Source organism: Petaurus breviceps, unplaced genomic scaffold, assembly GCF_028583685.1.
Source record: "Petaurus breviceps papuanus isolate PSGF00001 unplaced genomic scaffold, PetGlider_PUasm1.0 176, whole genome shotgun sequence".
NCBI lineage: Eukaryota > Metazoa > Chordata > Mammalia > Diprotodontia > Petauridae > Petaurus > Petaurus breviceps.
In genome coordinates, this window is record NW_027185771.1 from 2460937 (window position 1) to 2485135 (window position 24199).

The 24199-nt window shown below is 42.2% G+C and overlaps 2 protein-coding genes across 5 annotated transcripts in view; one reads left to right on the top strand and one right to left on the bottom strand.

Moving 5' to 3' along the window:
• The window catches only part of WWP2 (WW domain containing E3 ubiquitin protein ligase 2), a 123843-nt gene that overhangs the window by 33153 nt on the left and 66491 nt on the right, over nucleotides 1–24199 (bottom strand). For all 4 annotated transcript variants that reach the window (XM_069085469.1, XM_069085468.1, XM_069085470.1 and 1 more), the window contains one exon: nucleotides 1456–1545. In XM_069085469.1, the coding sequence (XP_068941570.1) occupies nucleotides 1456–1545 (90 nt within the window). The remainder of the gene's footprint in view (nucleotides 1–1455; nucleotides 1546–24199) is intronic.
• The window catches only part of NQO1 (NAD(P)H quinone dehydrogenase 1), a 193656-nt gene that overhangs the window by 21742 nt on the left and 147715 nt on the right, over nucleotides 1–24199 (top strand). The gene's annotated exons all lie outside the window — the stretch shown is intronic.

Below are 24199 nucleotides of genomic sequence, written 5' to 3' on the forward strand. Positions count from 1 at the left end.
GAAGAACTTGTAGGAAATCTCTCTGATATAATTGTGTCTAAAGAATAAAATGTCTAGACGTGTGTGTGTGTATGTGTGTGTGTGTGAGAGAGAGACAGAGAGAGAGAGACAGAGAGAGACAAAGAGAGAGAAAGACAGAGAGAGAGACACACACACAGAGTCAGAGAGAGACAGATAGAGACAGAGACAGAGAAACAGAGAAGTGAAGGGGAAAAAAGGGACAGAGAGAATTTCCCAGACAAGGAATAAAACAAAACCACGCCCATTCAGACTTATATGGAAGGGGTGAGGCTGCCCTATGCTACATCTTGATCACACAACGTGAACACTTGCAAAATGTACCATTAAAAGATCATGCTTAACTTGGATCATTCTAAAATTGAAATTCTAAAGTCATTCAAAGTGAAAAATAGAAAAAAGAAATAATATGAGAAGTTATCAGAGAGTCTTTTCCCAGAAGGGGTGGGAAAGGGGAAAAATCCTCCTACTGGAAAACCCTAAGCTATGAGGAGACTCTTAATGGAAAGTCATAGGGAAAGAAGGTGGGGCCGTGTTTGCTCAGGGCCTGCCCGGCATCTGGGTGGCAGCCGAACATGAGGCCTCTCAGGTATCCAGCCTGCTGCTGGCCCCCCTTCCCACACCACATTTAAGAGGAAGGAGGGAAGCCTGCTTGCCCAGGGACATATAAGCCCTTCATGGCTACTTTATTAGAAAAGGGTTCTTTTTTCTGTGAGTGGGAGACATTCCCTTTCAAAAGCTCTCAATGTGGGGATTCACATTTGGAAAGTACGTTCTGTCCCTGGCAGACATGGAACCAAACCACTTCTCCTTACACTTGGACAGTTCTTTCCTTGGAAGCCCCTCATGTCTCTGGTTATGGCACAGTATGCCCCTCCCTCCCTCCGGAACCCAGATGACTGCAGAGGCACACAGTCTGCAATGGCAGATATCTTGAAGGACAGACTTAATATCTGATCTCCTCAGCTAATTTTTATGAGTTTTTCAAGAAAACTCTCTACCCTTTACCTCCTCCCACCCTCTCTTCTGCATGCTACAATGATGATGCCCTACAGATCTTCACAAAGACTTCTCAAATGAAAGCAGATTCTATATGAGCAAATAGGAAAAGTAAGCAAGAAAAAGCTCAGGTAATCCAGGAGAGGTGCTACAGCATTTGGTAAAACCAAGTGGAATGTCCTAGAAACATGCGACTCAATAACAGAAAAATTTCTATGCAGTGAGGCTCTCCAGTGGCCTCAAATTCTAGGCCCCCAACTATTTTAGCCCAAGGCTAGCCCCTGCCCACAGGTGACATCTGCAGGCCTCCAGTCAACACAATAGAGACAGGAAAAAGGGAAGGGAAAAGGAAAGAAGACTAGAGAGAGCAGAGACCCCTCAGCTGTACCTGCTGCCCAGGCAGAGGATCCCTGGATCAGTCAAAGGGGTCTGACTTACCCTGGAGGAAGAGGCCTTTCCCAAGTAGTCGTTTTCGTATTGTGATCCACATAATAGACCCTCCCATTGGGCAGCTCTCGTTGTTCCCACCTGAAAAGAAATAAAAGGGGTGTGAGAAGCCAGGGAAAGGAAACCCAATGCAGTGAGGAAGGGCAGTCCCTGACCACCGAAGCCCCAGTGAATCCCACAAACCCAACCACTAGCAGTGCCTTCTACATGCAAGGGAAACTAAAATTTTTAAATGACCAAGGCACTGGCCTCAAGGAACTTCTTATATTTGAGTGGATAATGGAGGTGCCATACATTGATCTAAAAAGTCCACAATTCCTTAGAGTAGAGCCTGTGATCCATAAATTTATCTATATCTTACTGTATGGTACCAGTTCTATTTTTCTTCCTGGATCTTTCTGGTGGAGGAGGAGCGCAGGGTGATGTGAGATGACTGCTCTCAGCTCTGGCATACCCTGCATTTTCCAAGGCTGTCCCCCACACATGGAATGCTCTCCTTCCTTGTCTCCTCCAGCTGCTGGCAAACCAGGCTTCCTTCATGTCTCAGCTCAAACCCTGCCTTCTATGAGAGGTCTTTCCCAGTCCACCTCCAGACCTGTGCCTTCCCTCTGAGATGACTTTCTATTTGCACTGCATAGATCTTGTATGTACAGTGTGATCTCTATGTTGTCTTCTCATGACACTCTGAGATCTTAAAAGCAGGAATTTTTTCTGCCTTTGTTTATCCCCAGCACTTAACACAGTGCCCAGAACACAGTGAGCATTTAATAAGCGCTTGCTGACTTGACCCTATATGATCATGATCAATATATCTTCAGAATGTAGGACCAACAGATGACTCAAAAAGCCCAGATGTATCATTTTTTATTTTCCCTCTTAATTTGCAAAGTTTGTCTTCTACTTCTATCATCTACGGTGCAAAGAGTTACCTTTTATCAGTCCTAAAGGAAGGGCAACAAAGTAATAATAATAATAGTAGGTGGTATTTCTAAAGTGCTTTAAAGTGTGAAAAGCACTTTACAAAACCTGGAAAACTTATATGAACTGATGCAGAGTGAAGAGAGAACTAAAGTACTGAACACAGTAACAGCCAGACTGCAAGGATGATCAACCTCGAAAGACTTGGCCACTCTCACCAATGCAACGTATCCACGATTCCAAAGAACTTGACAAACAAGGCCACCCACCTCCAGAGAGAGAACAGACGGAATCATATTTTTGTCACTTTATTTTTTCACAACATGGCAAATGTGGAAATATGTTTTGTATGACTTGGTATGTATAATAGGTATCGTATTTCTCACCTTCTTGATGGGTAGTGGAGGGAGAAAATAAGTTTTAAAAAAAGGTACACAAAATCTCATTTGAGTCTCACAAATCTTGTGAGATAAGCGTGGAGGATATTATTTATCCTCCATTTCAACCTTACATTGTCTTCTTCTCGAGTCCCTTGCAATACAATAAGGGATGATTGCACTGCCAACCTTGCCCAAATAAGCTTCAGTCTTGGATCACTCCCCCCACCCACTGTCTTCCAATAATGTGTTGCTGAATGAGATGAAGAAGATCAGAAAACCATGCTAAATAAGTGCACCATGAATTTACGCTACATAACTCCAGTGGGCCCTCACTGCCACAAGGTAATCCTTTTCTCCCTCCCTAATTAGGAGGATAATGACACCCCCATCCCCCGCTCCACAGCAGCTCTTCCAAACCTCTTCACCCCTCCTCAAGCCCCCCACGGCTTTCTTCCCCACTCTCTGAGCAGAGAACTTTGCCTCACATTTTACCCCCCCCAAAATAAATATAAGCCATTCACTGAGAGCTCCCTCTCCTCCTCTCCTCCTGTCATATCATCCAGACAACTTGTGCCACTATCTTCTCCTCTACCCATCTCAGAAGGAAAGGTGGTCCTTCTCTTCACTAAGGCCCACCCCTCTACAGGCACGACTAATTCCATTCCATCTCCTCCACAAGAATGTCCCCCATGTCATCCCCAGTTTATCATTTATCTTTAACCTCTCCCCATCTACTGGATGCTTCTCTGCTACCTACAAACATTTATCTCCCCTATCCCCCAAAATTCTCACTTCATCCATCCATCCCCACTCACTTCTGTCCTACACAGGGGTGTATCTTACTGGCTCGCCAAAGCCAAATGTTAATGATGCAGAATAAACTTTAAAATGTATCATGCATACATTCTATTTCCCCCAAAGGGCTGGAGAGCTGGTTGTTAAGTATTTCCTAATCTTGTCAGTAAGAATTTATGAAGTGACTGCTACAAGCCAGGCACTGTGCTAATAAGCACAGGTGTGGCAGGTAAAAGATGAAATGGGAATGGGGCTAGCTCCAGAACTGAACCACAAGATGGAGTTAGAGTGGTTCACCCAATTCCCATTACCACCTGCTGTTTTCATTTCCTCACAGAGGACACAAAAAAGAGGCAAAAGACAGGCCCTGACCTCGAGGAGTTTACAAACCTAATGGGGGAGACAGCATACAAACAAATATATACAAACTATATTCAGGATAAATAGGAAATAATCAACAGAGAGAAAACAGTGGAATGAAGAGGCATTGGGAAAGGCTTCCTATAGGAGGTGGGATGAGACATAAAGGACGCTAAGAGAGGTCAGTAGTTAGAATAGAGGGGGAAGGGCATTTCAGGAAAGGGAGACATCCAGAGAAAATGCCTGGGGACAAGAGCTGGAGTTTCTGGTTCATGAAATAGTCAGGAGGCCAGCGACACTAGACTGAAGAATACATGTCAGAGAGTAAGTTCTAAGAAGACTGGAAGGGACTAAATTATGAAGGGCTTTGAATGCCATACAGAGCATTTGTGTCTGTTCCTGGAGGTGATAGGGAACCACAGGAATTTATTGAGTAATGGAGGTGACATGATCACACTGCACTTTAGGAAAACCTAAAAAGGACTGGATTGGAAGGGAGAGAGACTTGAGGCAGCCAGACCCCCCCACAGGCTACTGCAACAGTACAAGTATGAGGTAATGAGAGGCTGCACCAGAGGAGGTAATGTCAGAGGTGTATTCAAGAGATGCTGTGTCCAGGATAACTCCAGGGCACAGGTGGGGCTCTAGCACTCACTCCAAAGTTCTTTTTCTTTTCCTTAATCTTCTTTTAGAAAATGAAATAGAGGGGCGGCCAGGTAGCACAGCGAGTAAGAGCACCGGCTCCAGTGTTGAGAAGACCTGGAGATTGAATCCCAGGCTCAGACACTTAGCACCCACCCAGAAACACCTGGCCGTGTAACCTTGAGCAAGTTACTTAACCCCAATTGCTTAGGGGCGGCCAAGAGCACTGGCTCCAGTGTTGGGATGACCTGGATCAAATCCGGGCTCAGATACTCAGCACCACACCCAGAAATAATAACTGGCTGTGTAATTGAGCAAGTTACTTAACCCCGATTGCTTAAAAAAAAAAATGAAATAGAACATACATACTCGATTGGGTATGGAAATCTATCTCACCCTACAGGAAAGCAGGCAGAAAGGGGATGGGGGGGGGGGATTATACAAAGGAGGGCAGATTGGGGGAAGGGGTAATCAGAAGCAAACACTTTTGAGGAGGGACAGGTCAAAGAAGAAAATAGAATATACAGAGGGCAGGACAGGATAGAGGGAAATATAGTTAGTCTTTCACAAACGACTAGAATGAAAGTGTCTTGTATGACTATACATGTATAACCTATATCGAATTGTTTGCCTTCTTAACGAGGGTGGATGGGGAAGGAGTTTTAAAAATGAATGTTAAAAATTGTTTTTACATGCAACTGGGAAATAAGATATATAGGCAATAGGGTACAGAAATCTATCTTGTCCTATAGGAAAACAGAAGGGAAAGGGGGAAAGGGGGATATGATAGAAAGGAGAGCCGACTAAAGGAAGGGGTAATCAGAATGCACACTGTCCTCGGGGTAAGGGGAGAAATGGGGAGAAAATTTGGAATTCAAAATCTTGTGGAAGTGAATGTTGAAAACTAAAAATAATAATAAAAATGAAAATGAAATTGACTTTATTGATATCTTTTGTTTTCACATTGTCTAGATTTATGTTTTTGATATTCTAAAATTAAATACCAAACAGGAATTTTCATATTTGTATGTACATACATATATATTAGAACAGAAAAATAGGACTGTAGATAAAAATGTAGACCTCTATTATACACAGTTTGATTTTGTTTTTAAGTATATAATAAAGACAACATGTAACTTTCAAAGCTGTCTTAATTTTCTATGGTTCTTTCTGGCATTCCTTCTGTTCTCTTCTGTGTATTATTATTATTATTATTATTATTTTGCTTCTTGCTTTTTGGAGGGGAGAAGGCAGGGCAACTGGGGTTAAGTGACTTGCCCAAAGTCACATGGTTAGTAAGTGTTAAGTGTCTGAGGCCAGATTTGAACTTAGGTCCTCCTGACTCTAGGGCTAGTGTTCTATTCACTGCACCACCTAGCCACCCCTCTTCTGTGTATTTTTTAAAATGCTTCAAAGATCTTCTTTTCCTTTCTTCTTTCTTTTTTTTTCTATCCTATTCTATTCCCTACTTATCTTCCCATTCAATCCCCAAACTGGAAAAAAGTAAAACAAAATCTTGTAACAAATGTGCATAGTGAAGCAAAACAAATTCCCACACTGGCTGTGTCTGAAAATACATGTCTGCTACTGCATCTTGAGTCCATTAACTCTCTATCAATAGGTGGTAAAGCACGCTCCATCTTGAATCCCCTGGAATACCAAATGGTCATTACATTTATCAGAATTCTTAAGTCTTTCAAAGCTGTTTTATTTTTAACAATGTTGTGGTTATGGTATAAATTTTTCTACTGGTTCTACTCAATTTCCTCTTCATCAATTCATACAAATCTTCTCAGACTTGTCTGAAACCACTCCTTTAATCATTTCTTATGGCACAATAATATTCCATTATATTCTCTATAATTTTTTCAGCCATTCCCCTGAAGGGTATCTTGGTTTACAATTCTTTGCTACTGCAAAAATGCTGCTATATCTATCAATACATGTATAAATAATGTATATGTATTTGTATATATGTATATTTGTAGCAGCTTTTTGCATTTTATATATTACACACACACACACACACACACGTGTCTTTTTCTTCATTCTTTGATCTCTCTGGGTACAGACCTAATAGTGGTATCTGGGGGTTAAAGGAGAAGCCCAGAAGAGTGGCTTTTTAACTATGGTTCCAAAGTCCTTTCCAGAATGGCTGGTTCAATTCGCACAGTATTAGTGCACTTCTCTAGGTTTTAGTGGCCCTTAATCTATCCAGGTTCTCCTGCTGCCTATCTGACCACTCCTCATTCTTCTTTCTTGCCTGGATCTTCACAGGTCACACCTCCCAACCCTGGGTTCCCCCCAGGCTCTGTTCTTGGCACTCTTCTCCACTTAAAATATTCCATGTATTGATCTCATCAGTCCCCAGAGATTCAAATATCATCTATATCCTGATGATCCTCAAATCTACTTAGCCAGCCCTTACCTCTCTGCTAACTTCCAGTCTTGCACACCCAACTACCCAAACCGTCTACTGCACATCTCAAACTAAATATCCCAGAGACATCTTACACTCAACATTTCCAAAACTGAACTCACTGCATTGTCTTTGCCCCCAAACACTCCCTGACTTCCCTGTCCCCACCATCCTCCCAGTCACCTAGGTTCACAATCCTAGGTACCATTTTCACTGTCATCTCCCAGATCCAATTTATTTCCAAGTCCTATTCAATCTACCTTTGCAGTATCACTCATATATAACCCTTCTTTTCTCTGGTACTACCAGCACCCTGGCGCAGGCCCTCATTGCTTCTCACCTGGCCCACTGCAATAGCTTTCTGCTTAGTCCCCCTGCCTGAGGTCTCTCTGCACTCCAACCCACCCTCCACTTAGCTGTCCAACTGCTCCTCCTAAATCGTAGTCTGATAATGCTTAGTCCCATTCAATAAACTTCAGTGGTCCTCGATCTATAGGATCAAATAAACATCTCTCCATTTGGCATTTACAGCCCTTGACAACAACATGTGCCCCTGTGACTCCCCACCAGGGACTCTCTGATCCAGTAACACTGACTTGCTTGCTGTTCCTCGTATAGCATACTTCATCTCCTGAGGACTCTGTGGCTTTTCACTAGCTGGCTCTCGTGCCTGGAGAGCTCCTGTGTGTCTCTACCTACTGGCTTCCTTCATGTCTCACCTAAAATTCAACCTTGTACAAGCAAGGCTTTCCTAGGCCCCTACCGGTGCTTTTCCTCTAGGACTGTCTCCAATTCATCATATATTGCTTGTACATAGTTTATACTCTGTCTTGCCCATTAGGTTATAAACATCTTCTTGAGGGGAGGAACTTTTTTTTGGGGGGGGGCCTCTCTTTATATGTCCAGCAGTCAGCATGAGGTACCTGGCACAGCAAGTGCTTAACAGATGCCTGTTGATTGATTTCTCGGAATATATTCAGTGGCCCATTCCAATTTAAATTGGGGGAATACGAATATGAAAAAACAATTCCTACTCTTAAGAGCTAACATTCTAGTTTAAGGAAAGAAGGCTATATACAAGCATATGTTGTATAAATAATAGATAATAACAAATAATATGTTGTATAAATAAATAAATAGAAAAGTAATACAAAGCAGCTAAGTAAAAGAGTTTGAGAGAGGCCACTAGCAGATGGAGTCATCAGGAAAGGTTTCAAAACTTTGACCAACACAACAACCACCCACAATTCTAGAGAACCCATGATAAAACATGCTGCCCACCTCCAGACAGAAAGCTGATGGACTCCAAGTATAGGCTGAAGCATATTTTTTTACTTTCTTCTTTTGGGACAAGGCTAATGTGAGAAATTGTTTTGTTTGACTATACATATTTGTAACAGGTTTTGTTTTTTCTTGCTTTCTCCATGAAGGGGGGAGGGTGAGATAGGAAGAAGAGAATTTGGAACTGAAAATAAAATAATATCGAATTTTCTAAAAAGGAGAGGTAGTGCTTGAGCCGTGTCTTAAAAGAAGAGAGGGAAGACCAGGAAATGAAGATTCTGGGACATCAAGATGTTTGCTTCTCCATGATTTCCTGAATCTTAGCCTCACTCTTTAGACACACAGATGTACACTGTACAGAGGTAGTATTGAGAATTGTTCAGGGCCTGGACCAGATGTCTGCTATACCTTTCCTCTCCTCCAACACAAGAGAGAATGAAATATCCTATTTTCCACCTGGAAGCTTTTGGCCAATCTCCTTGCCACAAAGCAACCAAACCAGAGTTCATCTGCTTACTTTTCAGTCACTAATTCGCCACCTGGGCAACTGTCCACCTGTGGGTAGCGCTTTCCCCTTGTCAAGCGCAAACTATCTGCTGTAGGTGTGAAAGATGAAGGGAGCTAAACACATTTCTTTTTATACCAAAAATTCTTTCCCCAATTCTTCCATCTGTAGTCCCAACTTGTGACAATCCAACCTTTGTATTTCACCTAGTCGAGCCACTTTTACTATGCTTTAGCGAGCACCTAAATTTTGGACTAGAGCCTTGAGGCTTCCCCCTAACCCCCAATCTTCACCAAGCAGCCAATTAAAACCCACCACACTATTTTAAAAATGCCTTTAACTATCCTCCAGTTGCCCTACCCTTCCCCCAATCTTCCACTCCCAGGTAAGAAACAAATGTGCTTTTTGGAGTTCTTTTCACTTATAACCAAGGCACCATCTCCATCCTATCTTTGATCCCAACTGATCCCAGGAACAAAGGGATCCCTTAGTGTCTAGATGTCTCTTCAACATCTTTCTATGAATTTATTCTTTTGTTAGCTCAGTTAAAAAAGATAACTACAGAAGAAAAAGAGCTTTCTTCATTCACTTTTGCCCAAGTTTATTTCCCTTCAGTATCTAACTGTTGCTGAGATCAAATGTCCACTTTGGCTCCCCTGATCCATAACTGAACCAGGCAGTTTCCTTATAGAGCAAGCACTCAACTGCACCCCTATTCAGTCAGCTATATCATGCACACAATCCATAAAGGTCCTTTCCTTTCATTCACACTGCACAGCTGGCAAATTCCAGCATCATCAATCAAAATAAGCCCAGCTAGCCTTCATTCCCCTTGGTTAACTGCTGACCCTTGGTCAAACTCCTTTGCTGGGTCTCCTTGAGCTCAGGTGACACGTGCGGGGAATTCTTTTCATTAACACTCCCTGTCAGAGGTTATGTCTCTGTCCCTTTTAACCAATTTTTATAGTGAGATTAAAATGCTTTTCCATCAAAATATCAATGGATTTCAAGGCTACTCTGAATGCTTACTCCACAGATCATATCCTCTCCACGTGAACAGCTCTGATATTTTTAGAAAGAGTGTTCAAAGCATCTACCCCATTTTCAGGTTCCTACCCAACACATTGCTCCTTGGCCTAACTGTGAAGGACATTGAATGGAACCATGAACTAACTACTTAGGACCTTTGTACTTTAGGCTACCTAAAAAGTAGTTGGCAATTTCACTTAATCTTGGTTACAAGGCTTCTAAATTACTTTTTGTCTCGAGAGAATACAAATTATTAGTTTGTAAAAAAAAAATCACTTTGTTGGATGAAAACTAATATATTAGTAATATATGTAAATATTACAGATATTCTTTCTGAATAAGAAGTCACAATCCCATCTTCTGGAGGTGCTCTGAGGCAATGTGGTACAGTGGAAAGCATGCTGGAACTAAAGTCTAAGGGTCTGGGTTCAAATCCTGCCTTTGTCACTTACTAACTATGAGATCTAGAGATTGGGCACCTGACTTCTCTGAGCCCTGAGTTTTCTCAACTACAAAATAAAAGGGTTTATCTAAATCAGGGCTCTTAACCTGAGCTCTAAGAAATTTTTTAAGGGATATTTTTTATAATGGCATTGTCTTATAATTAATTGGTTTTCATTGTAATCTGCGATATTTTACTTTATGCATTTAAAAAGAGAGTCCTGGGAAGGGCAACCATTAGTTTTGCCTCACTACCAAAAGGATCCACCAAAAAGGTGAAGATTCCCTGGAGTAGATTATCCTCAAAGGTTTCCTTTATCTCTAAAATCTACGATCTGATGAGTTCTAGTTTTCTGCCCAAGGTCGAGGATTGGGGTTCTCTCTAGTAGACTCTTTTTGGGTTGGTACTGCTATTTACCTCAGAGGTCATCTAGTCCAACTCCTCATTTTTCAAAGAAGGAAACGAAGTATCACACCCCAAGTCATTCCAATAGTAAGCAGCAGAGCTGGGATTCAAGTTCAGAATTGCTAACTCCAAACCCAGAAATTTCTACTCCATCACCCCATCCCACACCCCCAAACACCTGACTCCTGAAAGGTAAAGTTTCCCAAGCAGCCTAATGCTCAATTATTTGCCATTAGATTATCTGCTCACACCAGGGCCCAGCCCCTTAGCCAGCATACTTCCTGTTCAGATTCCTCTGTGACTATTTATTACAGGTGAACCTCATGACCCAGTCAGTAGTCAACAAGCATTTTAAGTCTTTACCATGTACCAGGCACTGTGCTATGCTCTGGAGAAACAAGGAAAGACAAAAACACAGTCTCTGTGCCCTGAAGGAACTCACAGTCTGGTGGGTGAAATAGCATATAAATATAAATACACAGAGAGTACAAACGGGGGATAATCTCAGAGGAAAGACACTGATTACAGTGGGGATGGAGAGGGGGAGGAGACCACCAGGTAGGATTTTAGCTGAGTCTCAAAAGAAGCCAGGAGGTGAAAAGGGAGAGAGCATGCCAGGCACAGAATGTCAGTCCCCACATGTGTGAGGAATAGCAAGGAGGCCAATGTCACTGGATCTCAGAGTACATGGAGGAGATCGAGGCCCAAGAAGACTGGAAAAACTGGAATAATAATTATAACAACAACTAGCATTTATATAATGCTGTGAGGTCATCACTTCATTTAGTCCTCACAACAATACTGGGAGACAGGTACCATTATTATCCCCATTTTACAGATGAGGAAACTGAAGCAGACAGAGGCTGAGTGCCGTCCCAGGGTCATAGAGCATCTGAGGTCAGATTTAAATTTAGGTCTTCCTAATTCTAAGTCTAGTACTCTCTCTACTGTGCTATGTAGCTGCCTAGGTGCCAGCCAGACTGTGACTGGGCTTTCAAAAGCAAACAATGGAAGGGAGTCACTGAAATGTCTTCAGTAGATAGTAGAGTGACATGGCCAGGCTTATACTTTAAGAAGGTCGCTTTGGTGGCAGAGTGGAGAATGGACTGGAGTGGGGAGAAATCTGAGACAGGGAGACCAACCAGAAGGCTACTACAACAAGTCCAGGAAAGAGGCGGGAAGGGCCTATACCAGGATGGCGGCTATAAGTAGAAAAAGAGACAAGAAGATATGAAGGTGGAAATGATATTGGCTTCCCTACCACTGAATGACAGGTTTCCAAATTAAAAATACTAAATCATTATTAATTAGATAAATGTAAATTAAAATAACTCTGAGGTACTAATTCACACCTATTAGATGGACTAACATGACAGAAAAGGAAAATGATAAATGCTGGAGGGGATGTAGGAAAACAGGCATATTACAGCACTGTAGGTGGAGTCGTCCATTGGTCTGACCATTCTGGAGAACAATATGGAACCATACCCAAAGGGTTATAAAACTGTACATACCCTTTGACCCAACAACACTGCTACTAGGCCTGAATCCCAAAGAGATCAAAGATAAAGAAAAGGACCCACATGCACAAAAATATAGCAGCTCTTTTTGTGGGGACAAAGAATTGGAAATTGAGAGGATGCCTGTCAATTAGGGAATTGCTGAACAAGTTGTGGTATGTAATCGTGACGGAATACTATTGTACTATTAAGAAATAATGAGGGAGATGGTTTCAGAAAAGGCTGGGAAGACCTACATGATTTGGTTCGGAGTGAAGTGAGCAGAACCAGGAGATCACTGAACACAGTAACAGCAATACTGTAATGATGATCAACTGTTTAACACTTAGCTATGCTAATTAATACAATGATCAAGGCAATTCTGAAGGACTCAGGATGAAAAGTGCTATCCACCTCCAGAGAGAGAACTGATGAACTCTTGAGAACAAATTTAAGTATAATTTTTTCACTTTATTTTTCTTGCTTTTTTTTTTTGGTAACATGGCTAATATAGAAATACATTGTGCCACGATTTCACATGTAAAATTGACATCATATTGCTTTCCTTCTCATGGGCTGGAGGGAAGGAGAGAATCTGAAGCTCAAAACTTTCTTAAAATGTTTAAATAATAAAATTTTTAAAAGCTGAAGAGATATAGAGAAGTCTCCATAAGAATTGCTTTTCTGTATTATAAACCAATGGTTATGTCTTTACTTTGGCAGCACTTACTCCAAAACTGGTATGATGAAGGGAAGATGGCTCTTCTTGGGTTCATACTCCCATTTGCCATGTGTCTGAATCACAGACTCACAGACCAAGAGCATACCAGGAACTTCAGACAGCTCATCTAGTCCAACTCCCTCATTTCACAGAGGAAACAAAGTGACTTGCCGCAAGTCACACAAATAAGAGTAAGCAGAAATGGCATTCAACCCAGCAGATTGGAATAGAATTCAATAGAATTGACCTGTTCTGAAAAGAAGTGCTCGAGATGTTTTATAAGCTGCCAGCCTGCATCTTATGGAAGCCATCTCCTGCCCACATTTCTCAGTGCTTCTGTTCGTTCTTTGTAAACTGGTGGTGAGGAATATTCAGCTCAATCATTCCCAAAGGACCTTTCTCAGTATTCTGAGCTACTCTTTACGCCTAAGAACACTGAGCTCCCTTTCAAAAAATATAAACAACACCTTCTTTATTTCTTTTACACACAGGATGGCACGGTAGCAGTTCTTCAGGCCCCTGAAACACATACTGATTTTTTTTCCCCTTCTTTAACTAGTCCCTTTCTTTCACCTTGGACAAGTTTCCAAAGTTTATAGTGGAAGTGTTAAAAAAAATACCTCTTCATATAGTGGCAAGAAGGTTTCTGTAGCATGTACAAGTACTGTCTATTCACACATTTTACAGATGCAAATAAAGGGAAAAAAAAAGTAATGATTATGAATGAATTACAGCTACAGACAGAATGTAGATAAATATCAACACGGACCCCAGTGAGGGCTCTGTAAATCTCTCTCTACAGAACAATGAGATACAGGAAACACATGCAGCAGGCTGTACTGTTCAGCAGCACCAGCACATTACCTCTACGTAAAGTGGCTTAAAACTCTTCAGGAATGAATATGACTAGTGGTAAAATTCAGTTTGGGACGCAATGAAATGACAGAATCTGGTTTCTAATTTAGCCAAGAAGATCCAAACCCTGATTGCTGCTAAAATGTCTCTACAAATCAAGTCTCACATGAGAACATGTCAGCCCTGGGGGGTCTCTGGGGCTGCCTTGGAAGGTGCCTCTGGAGCTCGACATGGTGGTCACCATGAATCTGAAGGGCTTTGAAGCCACCTCGCCCCAATTAATTCTGCTCTGAGGCAGGAAATAGCTCGTGCAGCCAGTGAGTGTGGGGAGAAAGGACTGTGGGGAGGTAACCCAGCAGTCCAAACAAAACGCCCTTCCTTATGTAAGAAACCACAGCGACATGCTGTTTGCCAGGACAACATAATAGGCCTCTGTGTGAAGCACTGTGGGGGAGCGTGCATACTCCCAGAGTTTACCTAAGCCATACCTGTGCGTGCAGTGTTAATGAGGGCTCTGTCCCCAAAGCAAGAGCCCCACTGATAGGATCCAGATGCAGGATAGGTTGACAACAGCCTTGCCATACCATTATCGGCTGGCCAAGACAGGGGGGCACAGCATACCCCCTTTAATTGATGTTTTAAGCATCTTTTTAAAAAGTCAATTTCCTTCTACCTAATTTCCTTCGATCTAATCAAATTAAAGGCAAGCTAGACAAAAAGCTTATCATGCTTTAAAGGGAAGAAAAAACTTAAAGGAACCTAAAGAAAAAACCCAGCCATTGTCCTCTTTAGATCTATTGAGATCCACTCTACTTGCAGGGTCCTCCAATTTGCAAGACTCCTCTGTGTTTAAAATATCTGCTCTGTATTTTTAAAGACAGAATGAATGCTAAAATCCCCATATCAACAAGTTCATAAGGGGAGAGAGGGAGAGTCCAGGAGAACATGACAAGCAGGGGGCTTTGGGAAACTGTTTAACTGTACTCAGACACATACTGGTTAAGGAAAGTGATCTCTTAATACTTATTAACTAAGAAAGAATCTGAAATGGGCAACATAGAACCTCACACACTGTGAAGGATTCAATTCAATTAAGTAAGCATTTATTAAATACCTACTACATACAACCTAGCAGGTTGCAAGAAGATTTCAATAAAAATTTATTTAAAAAAACAAAGAAAGATTTCAAAAGGCATAGAGGAAAATGGAGTCTAATTTAACCACCAGGATAGGGGAATGGCCAGTACAAAAATACAGAGGTAGAAGAGGGAGGATGGAGAACCCCAGTTTATTCAGTGTAGCTTTATTGAAGAGCATTTGTCAGGGAATAGTATGAATTAACACTGAAAAGATAAACTAGAATAATTCTGAAGGTATGAACACTCCCAAGGAGAGCTTATAATTTATCTTACATGCAATGGGGACCCAAGCAAATTTTTTGAGCAAAAGAGACTAATGTAATCAGATCTGTACATGACGAATATTATTCTGGTAGCCTTTCAAAGGACTGATTAGAAAAAAAGAGAGAATGGAAGGTGGGAAGATCTGTTAAGGAGGCTACCATAACAGTCTTGGTCAGAAATGATAAAGACCTGATAGTCTGAGTGAAAAAAAGAGAGAGGGAAGAGAAATCAATGTTTGCCAAGGCAAAATTCATAGAATTTGGCAATTGACTGGCTACATTCAGAAGCTGAGTCAACAAGGACTACTAGGTGTCTGGCCTGAGTGCCTGGAATGACAGACATGCCATCTACAGAAACTGGGAAGTCAGGAGGACAGGTGAGTCAGAGGGAGAAAGGAACAGGTTCAGGTCTGGATGTGGTGAGTCTGAAGCATTACTGGGGCACTCGGGCAGGCAAAAAGAAAAGTGAAGAACAGGTGACGGAGTGGAAAGGGAGCAGAGCAGAAGGCCAGAAAGCCTCCATTTCAAGCCTACCTTGGACACTTGTTAGCTGTGTGAATGACTACAGGTAAGCTACCTGGCCTCCCTGGGCCTCAGTTTCCTTATCTGAAAAAGGAAACTAGTAACACGTATAGTAATCATCTGGACCTAGAGAACGTTTCCAATGGGAGTTTGCTTATAGGTCGCTCTTCTTCTCTAAGACTGATTGATCTACTTCATGCCGTGCCTTTCCTCACATTCACTGTATTTACTGTAGTATCTGGCGCACCGTAAGCACTTAATAAATGCTCGCTGACTGGCTTGTTGGTTTGAGTATTTCCTATTTTGTAGCTATCCATCCATTTCATCAATAGGTGGGGGAAGAATTTTAAGGTAACAGTACATCTGAAAAGCATCCCAGGATTTTAGCAACCTGCAAAGTCAATAATACAGTCGTGTTATAAAGAATGTGATCTCAGTGTGCTTGTAAGCGTTTTGGCATTCAGAAAAAAGGTGAGAGTCCTGTGGTGCTCTGCTGTGGTCAGGCTACATAGGAACCAACAGTATAGACACTAAAATTGTGGAAGAGCACTGAGAAACTGGAATGGCGTTATTTTAGTGCTGTAAAAGATTTAGCAAGCTCAGTAGTCCCACTCCTGCCTCAGTGGTTTCCAATGAAGGAGAACCCACAGCCTCCTGAGGCAGCATATTCCACACTTCTGAACAGCACTGATTATTGGGAATTTTTTCTTTGCCCTGAGAAGAAATCCACCTCTTTGAAACACAATTCCTATTCCAGAAGTAAAGAATGGTCTATATCGAAGTAGAGAAATGGGAGACTACATGTCATGAGTAACAGGCAGGTGCCAACCAAGGCTAACACAGGGAGTGTGATGCAGAGTCACCCAAAGTGTTGGAATGGAAGACACAAGTCAGGGTGTGGAGGGGTCGCCTGTTAGGTGGAGGAGTTTTTCATTTATCCTAGAGGAAGCAGGGAGACACTAAAGATTTGTGAGGAGGGGAATGACATAGTCAGACTTGTATCTTCTGACTACTACTTTGGAGTCTGTGTGGAAGATAGCTCAGACAGGGGAGAGACGAGAAGCAGAGAGACAAATTAGCCAGGCATTCCAAGAGTCGAAACCAGAGATGATGAGACTCTAAGTGAGGGTGGTGGTTATACAAGATGGATGCCAGAGATGCTGCAGAGAGAACTTTGCAACTGCCTGAATGGGAAGGGTATGAGGAAGAGTGAAGAGTCCAGGCTGACTGAGGAGCTGAGACCTGGGTGACCTGAAGGACAGGACTGCCTTCAACAGAAACAGGTAAATATGGATGAAAGTCCCAATAGAAAGTAGAGAGGCAAGAAAATCTAATGAATTCAGACTTAGACATATTCAGTGTGAGATACCAATGGGACATCCCAGTGGAGATATTTAGAAAGCAGTTGCTGAACTAGAGTTCAGAAGAGAGATCAGGACTCAATATATATATTTAAGAGTAAGTTACTATGATTCTTCACAACATGAATAATGTGGAAATGTTTAATATACATGTATAACCTATACCAGGACTGCAAGACATCTTGGGGAGGGGAGAGGAAAGGAAGGGGGAAAAAATTTAGATCTAAAAATCTTATAGAAGTGAATGTTTTTTGTTTTTCCTTTTTCACATGCTTTATTAACTTCAGATTTACATAATTAAGTTCCGCCAGATTTTGAGTTACAAATTTTCTCCCCATTTTTCCCCTACCCACAGCCCCAAGATAGCAATCCCACAGGATATCCCCTCCTCCAATCTGCTCTCTCCCATATCTTCTCCCATACCCTTTAGACTTTTCCAGTAGGGCATGGTGGATCTCTTTGCCCCAGTGCCTGTATATCTTATTTCCCAATTACATGTAAAATAGGATTAATGATAGTATATATACACATACACATATATGTATATATATATTTTTTTTTTAAACATTTGATTTTAAAACTTTGAATTCCAGATTCATTCCCTTCCTCCCTTGTCACACACCTTTACTGGGAAGATAAGCAATTCAGTATAGGTTGTACATGTGTAGCTAATGCAAAACATTAACATAGTAGATATATTGTAAAAGACTGACTATATTTCCTTCCCTCCTCTCCCACCACCCACTTGCTCTATTCTCTACTTTGATCCCGTCCCTTTTCAAAAGTGAGTGCTTCCAACTTCCCTGCCCCCCAGCCTGCCCTCCCTTCCATCATCCCTCCTCTCATCCCCTTCCCCCCTACTCTCCTGTAGGGTGAGATACCCTATCTAGTGTGTATGTCATTCCCTCCCTGAGCCAAATTCAACGAGAATAAGGTTGACCCATTCCCTTTTGCCTTCCTATCCTTCCCCTCCATTGTAACCATTTTCCCTTGCCTCTTCTATATGATAGTTTACCCCATTCTTTCTCTCTCCATCTCCTCTCATTATATTCCTCTCTCATCTCTTAATTTCACCTTTTAAGTATCATCCCTTCCTATTAAATTGGTCCTGTGCCCTCTATCTATGTATACCTGTAAACATATATACACACATTCACATATGTATTCATACACCCGTATACCCTCTGATATAGACATATATGTGTGTGTGTGTGTGTATGTGTGTATTCCTTTCAACTATTTTCATACTGAGAAAAGTTTCATCAGTTGCAATTATCGTTTTTCCATGTAGGAATGTTAATAGTTCATCTTTGATAAGTGGCTTATGATTTCTTTTCCCTGTTTACCTTCTCAAGCTTCTCTTGCTTCTTGTATCTGAATATCAAATTTTCTATTCAACTCTGGTTTTTTCATTAAGAATGCTTGAAAGTCCTCTATTCCACTGAATGACCATATTTTCCCCTGAAACATGATACTCAGTTTTTCTTGGTAGGTGATTCTTGGTTTTAATCCCAGCTCCTCTGCCCTACAGAATGTCATATTCCAGGTCTTTCAATCCCTCAGTGTAGAAGCTGCCAGATCCCGTGTTATCCTGATTGTGTTTCCACAATATTCAAACTGTTTCTTCCTGGCTGCTCATAATATTCTCTCCCTGATCTGGGAATTCTGGAACCTGGCTATAATATTCCTAGGAGTTTTCTTTTGGGGATCTTTTTCAGGAGGTGATCGATGGATTCTTTCAACCGCTATTTTGCCTTCTGGTTCTAGAATATCAGGGCAATTTTCCTTGAGAATTTCTTGGAGGATGATTTCTAGGTTCTTTCTTTGAACATGGCTTTCAGGTAGTCCCATAATTTTTAAATTCTCTCTCCTGGATCTATTTTCCAGGTCAGTGGTTTTTCCCATGAGATATTTTACATTGCCTTCTATTCTTTCATTTGTTTGGATCCGTTTAATAGAATCTTGATTTCTCATAAAGTCACTAGCTTCCCTTTGCTCCATTCCAAATCTGAGGGAATGATTCTCCTCATTGAGCTTTTGAGATTCTTTTTCCATCTGGCAAATTCGACTTTTTAAGGCATTCCTCTCCTCATTGCCTTTTTGAGCCTCTTTTGTCAATTGAGTTAGTCTGTTTTTTAAAGTGTTATTTTCCTCAGTCAGGCTGTTGAATCTCATTTCATAATTTTCTTGCATCGTTCTCATTTCTCTTACCAGTTTTTCCTCCACTTCTCTTATCTGCTTCTTAAGGTCTTCTATGGCCTGTAACCAATTCATATTTTTCTTGGAAGCTTTTGGTGCAGGAGTTCTGACTTCACTGTCTTCCTCCTATTCCATGCTTTGATCCTTTTTGTCCCCAAATAGGAGTCTAATGTTGGATTCTTCTGTTTGCTTTGCTTCCTTTGCCTGGTCATGTTGCCACTTAATTACTTGATTTTGGGGGTTTTTGCCACAGTAGGACTCTGTGACCAGACAGGGGAGCTTCCGTCCCAAACGCTGGGGTTTTCTCAGCTGCCAGAGGTATTAGTTGGGTGCCCTCTCTGAAGCCTCCACACACTCTGGCAAGCTGGTTACACATCCCAGGACCTCCACCCTAGACTGCAATCCAGATCCAAGCAGGTTAAAGCAAGAGCGATTACGCCTCAGACTGGTCACTTGGTCCCCCTACACTCTGCAGGCCAGGAGCTGAAGCTGCAACGTGGCCCCAGTTGAGCCAAAGTGTCTCAGCTGCTTCTTGCCCTGGGGGCAAAAGCCTATGTACTCCCAACTACTGGTCCCAAAGTCCACACTGCACTGACCTCTCACTTTGTTCTTCACATCTATGTGTTGATAAATTTGGAAACGGCCACAGCTGCTGGTGATCTGTAGTCCCTCTGGCCGGCGGCTGGTCAGGCCTACCCTGGGACTAAAACCTCCGGCTCATGCAGGCCTGGGCTCGGCTCCCAGGGCACTGCACTGGCCGATCCCTGCCGGCCTGCCAGGCTGTCCTCAGCGGGAGGTTAGCTTCTCTGTGTCATTTTGTGGGTTCTGCAGCTCCAAAGTTTGTTCAGAGTCCCCTTTTACATGGATTGGGGAAGGTGGAAGCTGGAGCCATGCAGAGGTCCTGATTCTACTCCGCCATCTTGACTCTGCCCCCCTCATTCTAGAAGTAAATGTTAAAAACTGAAAATTTTTTTTTTAAATAAGAGTAAATTACACAAAAAATGATAAGTGAATTCCTGAGAGCTAATAAGATTGCCAGGAAAAAAGACTGTAAGGCCCAGAACAGAGCCTTGGGAGTAAGCCAAGCTCACTGGATGGGAGATGAATGATGAGCCAGGGAAGAAGACTAATAAGAACCAGTCAGGCAGCTAGAAAGAGAACTAGGAGCGTACAATGTCCCAGAAGCCAAGAGAGGAGAGACTATCTAAGAATAGGGAGTCAAAAGCTGCAAAGAAGTCAGATAGAACACAATTAGGAAGAGGCCATAGATTTAATGATTAGAAGATGAATTTAACATCAGTCAAGTGACTGGGTCACAAAGGGCAGAGAAGCAAATTAAGAGTAGGACGAATGTCCTGTTTTCATTACAGACAAAGACTGCAAACTATGTTTTGATGAACTGCATTGAATGACAGTTTAAAACCAGGATACTGTCATTCACTTAATCAGCCACTCAATTATTATGTGCTGATAATCTACCAACCTAGAAAAACACGTTCATTAGGCACTGGAAGATACAGAGATCAGTGAGGCTGGCTCCCTGTCCTTAAGGAGTTCACAAGCTGACAGAAGTGATATGATACAAAGCAAGTATGTCATGATTATAACATGTAATAGAAGCTGAGAAGAGCCTGGGAGACGTACAAAGTAGAGTGTAAAGAAGTGTATGGAAAGATCATTCTTGCCTGGCTGGGGCAGGTAGAGCGAAGACCAGTGGAGGCTTCATGGAAGTGGCATTCGACCTAGATCTTGAAGGACAGGTAGGATTTTCACAGGTGGGCACTGCATCCCTGCACAAGGAATGCCCTTGAGCAAAGAGGCAGAGGTAGGAAAATACCTGACACATACAAGGGACGTCTCAATACAGGGAGCCAACTGATAACCTGTATGGCACAGAACGCTAAAGCCCCAAACAAGTGAGCAGGGAGGATGTGGGTGTATAACCTGAAGATCACCGAAGCACAAGCTAGCTTCCTCTGTGTTTGTCTTTCTCCCTCTCCTTCCCCAAACAGAAAGCCTCAATTCTGCTCTCCTCCATGCCATCTTCTCTAATGATGTGGACAGAAACGTCACCAAGCAACAAGGAGCACAGAAACAACCCACAGGGCTGGAAACGGCCAGCCGGTTACACAAACCCTCGCACTGGGGTCAAGATGAAGAGCTGGAAAACCATCCTGAAAGGGCACCTCCAACACCCGTCGTCAGGGCCAGAGGTCCCCTTGACCTGGGAAGCTGGCTGCAGAGATGTGGGCGGGCTTTGCTGGGTTCTAAATGCCCTTGGGAGAAGACGTTCCTCTGTCACGCACCCAGGCCCCAGACAAGAAACTCGGCCGGCGGCAGGAGGAAGGAGGGAGCAGGGCACACAGCCACAGCCCAGGCAGGAATAAAGAGAGCTTTTTTCAGAGCTGACTGGAAACAGGAAGCGCCCAATCCCTGAGAACAGTAACCCTCACACACACTCTACATAAAGACACACTGAGCTGTTAACCCTAATTACCTGTGACGGACACACGAGTGAAGCCCCAACCTTCCAGGCAGCAGATTTAGCAAAAGGAAAACAAACAGCTCACAGGGAATACAGGCAGCTATTTTCCCCCTAAAATGGCCTTCTTGCTCCCAGATTATAACACAGATGTGAAATGAAAGATTAAAAAAGGTTTCTCAGGTATTTCTCCCCACAAGAGTTACCAGCCCAGCAGGAACAACAGGGCACCAGCACACACAAGCCACAGAAACTTTTCCATGCCTGTTATTAAGTTCATCCTTCTCTGACACCAGCTCACACCTCCTAGGATCTAGGTATTTTTTAAAAAGGGGTCTGCACATTCAACGTACACAGAGCCGAAACTCTGTGTTCTTAAAGCTAGTTTATAAGGGCTTGGTTGGAGACACTGAAGCAGGGGATGCACTGAGAGAAAAGCTGCATGGTCATCCTATTTTCCTTTCAAGCTTTAAAATGTTGTTGTTGGTTGTTAAATCATTTTCACTTGTGTCTCACTGTGACTCCATTTGCCGAGAAAGGCAAAGATCCTGGTGTAGTTTGCCATTTCCTTCTCCAGATCATGGATCCAGGATCTCCCAATCATTTTACAGATGAGTAAACTGAGGCAGACAGTGTTCAGTGACTTGCGCAGGGTCACACTGCTAGCAAGTGTCTAAGGCAGGATTTGAACTCAGGAAGATGAGTCTTCCTGACTCCAAGCCTGGCGCTCTATCCATTGTGCCACTTAACATCATTATGAAAAAATAAAATTATCCAAAAGAGCTGCATGATTGTCTCTGCTTCACTCTGCATTATTATGTGTGTGTGCGTGTGTGTGTGTGTGTGTGTACACACGCTAGGGCCCCACATATGCCAATCTTTGTCAGAGGCAGCACACACCCAGGTTTTTCTGGGCTATACATTCTTCCTATACTCTTCCCTACACATTTATAGGGAAGCATGGGGCAGAGGCACTGGATCTGAGACGATCAAGATCTGGGTTCGAGTCCCAGCTCTTGACCCTTTCTAGCTTACAAGATCTTAAGATGTTATTTCCTACATATCTATGCCTTCCTTCTTCATTTATAAATGGAGATGATAAAACCTGCACCTCACTTGTGACCTCACACGGTTATACTGAGAAGAATGCTCTGCAAATATTAGAAGCAATATATAAAATGAGGACCTGTGATGACTCCTCACATTTGTCATTTTTAAGTATAAAGTGAACAGTATTTCACTGTACTGGCATCCTACAGTATTTACGTTCAGCTATTTCCCAATTACTGAACACACAGGCAATTTTCACATTTTTCTCCCACAACAAATAAAGGAGCTCTGATTATTCCGTTATAGATAACATTTGATTTAGACTATTTGGTACAGATTTTTTCCCCTCTTTGAATACATACTTAGGATATAAGTCAAATAACAATTACCATGTCCTCTCTCCTTCCCTCTAATGGATTAGAAAACAAAATATCCTTCTGCTCACACCTCAGAGAAGCCCATCAGCCAATATCACCAACTATATGGATGGACCTTGGTTCTCTGGTCAGAGGTCTGATAATGTCCAGTGGGACAAGAGAACCATCACTGAATGGCCAACAAGCAGCAGTACCCACAGGTGGCAAGCAGACCTAGACCAGGCTCTCTGATCGAGCTCAAGCACCACCCCCTCCCTTGAGGGGGTCTTTGTAACCATGCCCAGAATGTAATGGCTTCATGGAAGCCTGACTACACAGGCAATCTTGACTCATCACAACTACTTCTCTCATTTCCTCTCAAGTCTACAACTTATGAAAATTATTTAGAACCAAAAAAATAAAATCGTCAGCCCAGCAATAATGTGGTAGGGAGACACAGATCATGCTGGGGCATGGCTGTGCCCCTACCTTGATTTGGAGCACTCAGCAGTGTAGACTAGCTTCCTACTACTAACAATCTGTTTCCCAGACTTACATGAACTGATGCAAAGTGAAATGATCAGAACCAGGAGAACACTGCACACAGTAACAGCAATATTATACGATGATCAACTGTGAATGACTTAGCTACTCTCAGTAGTAATACAACAATCCAATAAAATTGAGGAACTTATGAAAAATGCTATTTATCTCCAGAGAAAGAACTGAGTCCAAATGCAAATGAAAGCATACTTTTTAAAACTTTATTTTCTTGTTTGTTTGGTTCTTTCGCCCTGTGTTTTCTTTCACAAATGACTAATATGGAAATATGTTTTGCATGACTAGACACATATAACCTATATCAAATTGTCTGCCTTCTCAATGAGGGGGTAAAGGAGGGAGAAAGAAAAGAATTTGGAACTCAATATTTAAAAAAAAAACAAATATTAAAAATTGTTTCTACATGTAATTGAGAAAAAAAAATAGAATACTAAATTTTAGGGAAAAAAAAAACCCGTTTTCAAGATTTCTTTTGGGAGAAGATCTAAGCAAAGGCCCCACCATGATGTTCTTATTCCCTTTAAAAACCATGTTCTCAAGTTAAAGTT